This window comes from Epinephelus moara, chromosome 17 (assembly GCF_006386435.1).
Source record: "Epinephelus moara isolate mb chromosome 17, YSFRI_EMoa_1.0, whole genome shotgun sequence".
NCBI lineage: Eukaryota > Metazoa > Chordata > Actinopteri > Perciformes > Serranidae > Epinephelus > Epinephelus moara.
In genome coordinates this window covers 2,811,736-2,821,594 of record NC_065522.1, presented here as the reverse complement: position 1 = coordinate 2,821,594, position 9,859 = coordinate 2,811,736, and the positions used below count along the sequence as shown (strand labels likewise).

General features: G+C 39.7%; 1 protein-coding gene across 2 annotated transcripts in view; it reads left to right on the top strand.

The window, feature by feature from the left end:
• ank2b (ankyrin 2b, neuronal) overlaps positions 1-9,352 on the top strand; it is a 157,526-nt gene extending 148,174 nt beyond the window's left edge. Inside the window, exons 2-7 of one of the 2 annotated variants that reach the window (XM_050066934.1) lie at positions 1,599-2,546; positions 3,782-3,874; positions 4,456-4,539; positions 4,682-4,846; positions 7,436-7,624; positions 7,884-9,352. In XM_050066934.1, coding sequence (XP_049922891.1) covers positions 1,599-2,546; positions 3,782-3,874; positions 4,456-4,539; positions 4,682-4,846; positions 7,436-7,624; positions 7,884-8,033 — 1,629 coding nt within the window. In that variant the 3' untranslated portion in view covers positions 8,034-9,352. The remainder of the gene's footprint in view (positions 1-1,598; positions 2,547-3,781; positions 3,875-4,455; positions 4,540-4,681; positions 4,847-7,435; positions 7,625-7,883) is intronic. The other variant, XM_050066933.1, reaches the window with a different exon arrangement.
• The last annotated feature ends 507 nt before the right edge of the window (positions 9,353-9,859 follow it).

Here is a 9,859-nt window from a genome sequence, read left to right as displayed (position 1 = left end):
TGCTCTGGCATTGCGGAGGCCCCTCTTATAAGTTTTGAGACTGTCTGTCCAGATTAAACGAGATTCTTCCAGTTTGGTTAATCGCCAATTCCTTTCAAATTTTCGCGATATTTGTTTTAACTTACGGGTTTGAGAGTTATACCAAGGAGCGAACTTTCTTTGCTTTTTTAACTTCTTTTTAAGAGGAGCTACAGAGTCAAGTGTTGTTCGCAGCGAGCCTACGGCGCTATCGACAAAATGATCAAAGTCGGTACAGGAAACCTCTGTTACTGAGGGACTTGGTATTGAATTTAATTCATGCAGGGACAAGTTGTGCACCCTGAAGTACCATGAGGAAATGTTTTATATCACAATGTTTTAGTGAAGAAGCATGTGTTTGGAAAGTACTGAGCATATGACTGGATAAATGAGACTCTGATTATACTGCAAGAAATGGCGACCGGCCATGTATCATGCGGATGTGAAAGGACAGCTTTTTTCGTCAGTGTCTGATGGCGAAAGTCACTGAACAAGTGCAGGATTTTGACAACTTCAGAGTGAGACCAGGTTGGTATTTTCACTAAAACGTTGTGATTTAAAGTACTTATATACAAAAAGTCTCATGCAGGGACGAGTTGAGCGCCCTGAAGTGCCATGACGAAATATTCATAACGTTTTAGTGAAAAAGCATATGTTTGGGAAGTACTAGGATTATACTGCACCAGTTCAACACATTCTCAATTTGACCTTGTCACATATCGAAGTTTGGTCATGGACTTTCCACGTCCCTGGGTACCCTGGGTGTGATGGTTGTTGATGTTTTGGGACGCCGTGTCAACTTTAACCTGTTACATGCATTGTCTGTTTTAAAAATACCCTTCCATTTTCACAGGAAATGTACAGTGTGCATACAGTCTCTTTCAAAACAAATGCACTACGTTGGTATAACATCGCAAATTGCCGTTTTTTTTCCTTTAACAGCAAACATGTATGTTTTTGGTTGGGTTTAGGCAACAAAAGCACAAGGTTGGGTTTAGGAAAAAAGAAGTGGGTTTGGCTTTACATTCATATGGAAAATGAACCTCCTGGTTGTTGGACCCACCTGCCTGTCCTCCCGACTCGGATTTCCGCCCCTTTAACTTACGTTGTTGTCTGGCTGCATTTCCTCCCTGTACGTGTATCATACCAACATGAAAGGACGGTTTTTTTGTCTGTATCTGACTGCAGTAGTCACTGACTAAACACCATTATTCAGTGACTTCGGATCGAGACTGGGTTGACCAGTTGTGTGTTGGCCCCCTTTTTACTTTAATACATGAAGGATGTTCACCTTTTATGGATTCTCTGTTCACAGTGGTAGCATGCAAGAAAAACAAAGTTTTCTTCACAAATTCAAGGTAACACAGTGAGTAATTGATACACAGATGGTGATTTTGTGGGTGAAGTATCTCTTTAAACCTGCATGTCATGGCTTCACATATAATGTTCTAAACCTGATCAGATGTTGGCTGTATGGAAAACAAATCATCGCACAGTGATACTAACCTGGTGACCTGTATGTTGTTTTGTTTCTCTTTTTTTTGTAAACTTATTTAGATCATGTTGATATTCACTTACAGGCTCCTCCACAGACACCAGAGGACACTCAGTTTCAAACAGAGCCATTGTCTGCTTCAGCAGTGACACAAGACACCAATAAAATAGGTGCAATGTTTACTCATGACAAGACAATGAAATCAATTCCCCTAAAACTGCCTGACCAGAACTCATACACAACCCACAGAACTGTTACTCCAGTTCTACCTGCACCCGAAAGTACATTGTGTTTAAGGTTGGACAGTTCACATGGACAGTCAGAGTGGAAGTTGTCCCCTGAGAAGGCACAGTCCAGTGAGCTTTTTTCACCCATGTCAACTCAGTTTTTGGTACCACCAGATTATGAAGCAGTATTTTCAGGACACCAAACCCTGAGAGTTTCTGAATTTAGCCAAGCCTCCCTGGATGATGCAAGTCCAGTGTCTCCAGTGTTCAGTGACTCAATTTCATCTCAGGTTGTGACTGAAGCCACTGCCAAGGGAGAGTCTGAAAATGCTGAAGATTTCCAGTTCTCCCCAGACTTTAACAGAGTCCTCTCAGAATTTCAGAAAACAGTCTCTGAATTTGATTCAGAGGATCCAAAGGTCCTACCAAAGGAGCTCCGAAAGGGATCTGAAACTCCACAGCACTCTGACTCAGATGTGGAATTCTTCGACTGCAGACAAGCCCTCTCTGACTTCTCTGAACCAGAAGAAGTTAAACTGAAACATGAGATTTATCATATCTCTGAACCTCCGTCCCCACTGCCTGGGAGTAGCCCCAGTGTTGGCTTCCTGAAAGGGAGCCCTCAGTACACTGCTCAGCCTTTTCTCCAAGTGGAAGATTACAAGCGGTTCTCTTCTGGCAGTGAATGTCTCAGTGAATTTGCTTATGATTCAGAAGGGCGAACAGAGGGCGACCTCCCTGTGTGTGAGGAGCTTCCCTCCAGAGATCAGGCAGGGTATTACGATGATGATGACTTCCTGGGAAGGGTAAGGGGTTGAGCATGAGCGCAGTACTGCACTGGCTTTTTTGTTGCCTGGCCAGACTGGTTGCTGTGGTGCTGCTTTCAAGACCCAGAAGATAAAATACACAAGTTTGCACTTTACCTAAATGGGGCTGACGAGTGCTTTTGTGTGCATGAATGCCTAAACTTTCAAGAAATAACAAAAATGTTTGATGCTGTATTAAATAGTTGTAGTAATTGTGTCATCAGTGGCTGACAAAGCCATTGACATTGGTGGTGTGATGTTTTTTGATGTTTTTTGCAGTTCAACATTTTGAAGTCAGCATTTGTGACATTTACAAGCTTCTGTAAATAACGGATTCTTTAACATATAACTCTTTGTTCACACCTGCACCTGTTTGCATCCTTTGATTTCTGCTTGTTGTTCCTATCAGTGTGCAAAATATTAAATCCTCCTGTCCTGTGCTGTGTGTGGTACTTGAAAAATAGGCAAACTTCAGCCACACATTAAAGGGAAATTGCGGTATATTTCAACCTGGCGTATCTTCCATGAATGTTCTCATTGTAACTCTATCGGCGGTTCTAAACTTTGCACTTGAAATGAGGACTCAAACAAAAAAACAACAAAAAAAAGTATGCGTGAGCCTTACACAGCTTTCAAAATTATATTTACATAAATCACTTTAAGTGCTTCTCTGACCATGAGTTAAACAAAAAGTAGTACCCTAGAATGAGTGAAATGGCTAACAACATAGAGGTTGGCATTGAGGTACAGTTTTGTAATATCTCAAGAATGCCTTCAGGGAATTTTCCTTTTTCTTTTTTTTTTCAAATTTGGCACAAACGTTCACTTGGACTCAAGAATGGACTGATTAGAACTGATTTCTGTGCTGCTGTTAAACATTTGAAAGTGCAAACAAACCTCACAATATAGATCTTAATTTCTGAGACCCTCCAAAGATTTGATTTGGACATTTTCTGGGGGATTTCAGGTGTCAATCAGGGGGTCTGAGTTTCCCTGTATTTTGCACACTGGTTCCCATCCTGGCACATTTATTTCAGTTGAAAGTTTTTGTATTACTGTGCCTTTTCTTTATTGCACATCACTGTTGTGTCATGCCATATATTTCTTTTGATTTTATTCCCTCATTCCTGTACATGAACCTTTTTGGCAAGCAAACATAAAAGCAAGATTCAGAGAAAAGAATGAACAGCTGCTATTTAGACCTGATACACTGACCCATGCTGGTTGTCTCCCAGGAGATAGCAGAGGAGCTAGGGTGTCTGTCTACTGATAGCTCAGAGGAGGAGGTGCTGACCACCAGGGTGGTCCGACGCAGAGTTATCATTCAGGTAAACAAACATGATGCAGCTGTGTAGCCCTGGTGCACTGTGAAGTGGTGCAGGGTTTGTGGGTAGCAGTGCTTTATTGCTACTTGGTGTTGTGTTTTGTTTTGCTGGACTTAACTTACAAGGTCAATAATTTTACTAAGAACTCCCCTTATTTGCTTGGCACAAAAGCTATATTCTGCAATACAGAAAGTAAATTTTTGAAGTTGTAAAAGAACCTTTAAACAACATCTATTATTTGTTATTTTGTCATTTTTGTTTATTTGATTCTGCACACTCACCCACTTTTAATTTTGCCATGTCCATATTATTTTCTTTGTTCTGATGTAGACATTAAAGTCACAGGGTGTAGAATCCCCCCCCCCCCCCCTTGAAACTTACGCTATCAGAATGATTTGAAAGTTTATACAATTGCATCAAAATTATACATATAGGGGCTTTAAAATAGACTGTAGATGCGGTGGTGTTGAGTGACTTACATCATATGTTGCTTGAAATACTTTCTCTGATACAAATAACATGTTGGCTGTTCCTCTCTGTGCAGAATCATGTGAACTGATGGTACGTCTTTTGTCTTTTTATAGGCGGATAACCTGCCAGATATGCCACCACAGACCGTCACAGAGGAGAAGTACACAGATGAGCATGGCAACATGGTAGTTAAGAAAGTAAGGTTGCATTCAAAGATGCCACCAACATTAAATAACATTTTTAAAAGTTACACTTAAGTTAACAATACCAGTCCATGGCCTACATGATGGAAAATAAGATTTTACAGCACAGTTAATCACTTGCCATTGTGCCCTGCAGATCACACGGAAGGTGATTCGTAAATATGTGTCAGCGGATGGCATGGAGACGCAGGAAGTGACCGTTGAGGGCTCTCACCAGGAGACGGTGCAGATCGAGGAGGGAGACACTGTGTCCAGAGTGGTGAAGAGAACTGTGCTTCACAGTGAGGGAGATCAAAAAGAGGTCAGTGTTATATCCCAGCTACTTTCATATGGTTTCATAGCAGCACCACTTTAATCTTTAGCAACATTACTTGGTTTCCATTATGTGATTTATATTGTGATGTGTGATTTATATTTATAATCAGTTATTGCTATTAAGGGGAGACACCCCAGGTGAATAGGGTAAAAAATTTAACTAATGGATATAACTATTAAACTTCTCCACTTGATTACTTACAGTAAGGCAATTATTTTTTGTATTACAAATTTGTTGAAATGGTATGTTTAAATATGTAAATGAGGCATTATGTAATTAAATACGCATTTTATGCATACATTTTCAGAACAGAAATCTTAACTAAAATAAACATCTTAATGTGTAATTTGGGTGTTTTCTTTCCACTAGTCTGAAATAAAGACATGTTATGAAAACAAAACAGTCCAAAATCTAATGTTTTCCCCTTGGTTGTATCACCTTAAAGCAACTATTTGTTGGCAACTGCAGTATCTTTCAAATTCCTCTGATGATATATAGTGCAGTTAATGTGTTGCTTTCAGGCCATTCATCTCAGTCAATACATTTACATGCACAGTTAAGTCAAGCTGCAGTTATAGGTTGACTAAGTAATTTAATTGGACTACTGTCCTTGTCCCAGTATACAAGCACGGGTAATCGATTTATTGACCAAAGTATGTCCAACTCCACTATGACAGGACGGAAGGATGTTGTATGCTGTAAAGCCCTCTTAGGCAAATTGTGATTTCTGATATTGGGCTTTATAAATAAAGCATGGTACCATGGTACCATGGTGGACAACCAGTTCGTCCATCCAAAAATGCATGGCTCTGGATGTAGATTTCGCCATGTTGTTACCAGCTTCTTCTTCTGTTAGTCATTTAATTATATTTGACTTCCGGGTCAAAGCCAAGGGTGGAAACTTTGGAGCATGTGCAGAGCACCTCGGCCAGTTTGGGTCCGATTGACTGTATACATGCAGGAGTAATTCGACTCCCAATCACGTTATCTGGGTGTGTTAGTCCGACTTTGAGAAATTCAATTAAGCACGATTTCAGTTGAGCTAACATGTTTACATGTATTTTAAAAGTCCAGTATTAGTCAGACTACCACAATATAACAATTTTCTCTAATGTCATGTGAAGGTACCAATCATCCTTCAGTTGGATAGCTTGATACCACAGTGTCATTCCATATACTGCTAGTTGGGGCACCAACATTGGGAATTTTCAAATTGTCCCCTTTTTTCAGTATATTGTCTTTATGTTAAGTAAACTAACTTTGTAAAATTCTTTAGATGCTGCAGATACAGGCAAAATTTATGTGACACTGATTTGAGAATATTTTTTAGCTATGTGTGCAGGTCTGACTGACAAAGATACTAACAGAAAATGTCTCACTTTAAATGAAAGGCCGTATTCAACAAAGAATAAATAATGTTATATTTAATGTGTGCAAATCAGTAGCTCATTTTTGCATACTATCACATATCTATACTATCAGATATTAATATATACTTTCAACATATTGTACCACAATAGCCGGAATTATAATTATAATATTATTACTTTCATTAATGTTGTTGTAAGCTACTGTCATTACCGTCTGTCCTGCATCTCTCTCTCTCTCTCTCTCTCTCTCTCTCTCTCTCTNCTCTCTCTCTCTCTTTCTGTCTCATTGTGTCATACGGATTACTGTTAATTTATCATGTTGATCTGTTTTATACGACATCTATTGCACGTCTGTCTGTCCTGGAAGAGGGGTCGCTAAATGCTGACATCAGCATGCTTACATCCTCTCAGTGACAATGCTAACATGCTGATGTTTAGCAGGTAGAATGTTTACCATGTTCATTATCTCAGTTTAGTGTGTTAGCATGCTTAAATGAAGTTAGTGCCCCGGTTCACTTGTCAGAAAGCCAATGGGCTTTTCCTATCAGGATTATTGCGGAAAATAAGCTTTGTGGCAAACAAAATCTTATGACACTTACATGTTATGTTTAGTGAGATAATCTTCACAAATGAGCAATACTTTTATTTTGTATGCATAAATGCACAAATGCATGTAAAACATTAGGCTATGAACAAAACTACATTGCAGTTGCATGACCTAATTTTGCCACCACAACAAGGCTGTAAAGCCGTGTTCGGCATGACGTCCTGTAGTCTCATTTAGCCACTTGTTAGCAACCACCATTTAAAGAAACCTAAAGGCTTAAGTATTCACAAGTGGGGTATTTACTGATGTATTTTATGTCGTGGAATGAGAATTGAAATCTCTTAAGCTTGTGCTAACCACAGACCTTATTTCAGACATCTAACCAAAATCCATTCAAAACACCCACTGGCTTCAAGAAGAGGGAACCGGCAGTACTAAAATGCTTACTTGGCGGGATTTAGAACTCATTCCTGCACCACTCTATACAAAGCACACCTGAGGCTGATAGGAATGTTAATCATTTTGCTGGTATCTGGCCATAAAAGTATTGGATCGATTAAAGTGTTGCCCCAATGACAACACCAGACAAAAAATAAAAGTACATTTTACAAAGTACATAACAGTGGGTGTCTGGACATTTTGTGGTCTTTTCTCTAGCTGACCTTCTCAGAGCCCCTGGCCCTGGGTGCCGCCACTGCATCAGAGTTTGAAGTGGAGCCAGTGCAAGGCCGAAAGGTCAGCAAGGTTGTCAAGACAACGGTGGTGAGAGGCGAAAGGATGGAGAAGCAAACGGGAGACCCCTCACTGGCTGTAGATCTCCCCTCAGCCAGACAGGACTTTGAGAAGGTCAGTGTGTCCAAAAAACACTAAAAATGATTTTACCAAAAGCAGATTTTTTTGGAGATTATCTTTGATCATGAGAGGACATGAAAAAATGTGGAGGTGCTGTTAGTCGTGATACCATAATCACAGTGTATTTTTACAAGTGCTTCCAATACATGCTAATATATTTTTTTGAACATTTATGATCTTCACGTCAGATTTCCAGTATTTGTCTTTTCTGTCTTTCTGATCCCTCTCTCCTCCCTCATTCTTTTCCCACCAGGCATTGAGTTATGCTGGAGGCTTTGGGAAAATGCTCCTGCCTCATGTAGTAGAGAAAGAGATTGTGCGGGACGATGGTTCTGTGGTTAAAAGGTTGGACAGCAGCATGGGAATGTGTAGAAATGACCACAAAGAAAATGGTGTTTACTAAGAGGGCAGTTAGTGGAGGTTAACATGGAAGCATGGTGTGATTGCACTCTATCTTCTCACCTCTTACTGTCCAAACTTTGATTTTGAATTGCACTTTGTAGGGTGAATGACATTAAGAAGAAATTTTTTTTTTTTTTTTTAAATCCTGGTATTATTGTAGTTTCGGGCATTATTGTTTTAATTTTACTTACTAGCCTTCTGGCTGAGATCTGGAATGCAGCAGACATTCAGATTAGTCAGGCACAACCATACAAAAAAACTTAAGAAGTCAGACATTTTTAAAGCTACTGTTTGTAGAAGTTTGTAGCATCTTTTACATTCCTCTGATGGCATAGTAGTGCAGTTAATGTGTTGCTTTCAGGACATTAATCTCAGTACCCCCTAGTTGCATTCTATATACAGCCACTTTGGGGCACCAAAGTTAGGATATTTCAAATTGCACATGGAGTGGCATGCAAAAGTGTGGGCACCCCTGGTCAAAATTTCATTTACTGTGAATAGTTAAGTGATGCACTGACCTCCAAAAGGCATGAAGTTAAAGATAAAACATGCTTTTCAACATTTTAAGCAAGATTAGTGTATTAATTTTTGTTTCGTAAAATTTTAGAGTGAAAAAAGGAAAGGAGCACCATGCAAAAGTTTGGGCACCCCAAGACATTTTAGCTTTCAGACAATTTTTGCCAAGGTCTCAGACCATAATTAGCTTGTTAGGACTATGGCTTGTTCACAATCATCATTAGGAACGGCCAGGTGATGCAAATTTCAAAGCTTTATAAATACAACGACTCCTGAAACCTTGTTCCAACAATCAGCAGCCATGGGCTCCTCTAAACAGCTGTCTGGCACTCTGAAAACTAAAATAAACCACAAAGCAGGAGAAGGCTATAAAAAGATAGCAAAGTGTTTTCAGGTAGCTGTTTCCTCAGTTTGTAATGTTATTAAGAAATTGAATTGAAATTGAAAGAAATGGAAGTTAACAGGAACTGTGGAGGTCAAGCTGAGGTCTGGAAGACCAAGGTAACTTTCTGAGAGAGCTGCTGATAGGATTGTTAAAAAGGCAAATCAAAACCCCTGTTTGACTGCAAAAGACCTGCAGGAATATTTATTAGACCCTGGAGTGGTGCACTGTTCTACTGTGCAGCGACACCTATACAAATATGACCTTCATGGAAGAGTCATCAGAAGAAAACAGTTCCTGCACCCTCTTCACAAAATTCAGCATCAGAAGTTTGCAAAGGAAAATCTGAACACGCCTGATGCTTTTCGGAAATAAGTTCTGTGGACTGATTGTTTTGGATGCAATGAGTTGTTGTTTAGAATGAATGTTTAGATTAAAAAAAGGGTGCAGAATTTCATGAAAAAAAAAAAACATCTGTCCAACTGTTAAACACATGGGTGGATCGAACATGCTTTGGGCTTGTGTTGCAGCCAGTGGCACAGGGAACATTTCTCAGGTAGAGGAAAGAATGGATTCAGTTAAATCCCAGCAAATTCTGGAAGCAAACATCACACCATCTGTAAAAAGCTGAAGATGAAGGGAGGATGGCTTCTACAACAGGACAATGATTTTAAACCTCAGGATTCACAATTGACTACCTCAAGAGACATAAGCTGAGGGTTTTGCCATGGCCCTCACAGTCCCCCGACAGAAGCATCATTAAAAATCTGTGGACAGACCTCAAAAGAACAGTGCATGCAAGATGGCCCAAGAATCTGACAGAACTAGAAGGCTTTTTCAGGAAGAATGGGTGAAAATCTTACAAACAAGAACTGAAAGACTCTTAGCTGGTTACAAAAAAACATTTGGAAGCTGTGATACAGTGCTTG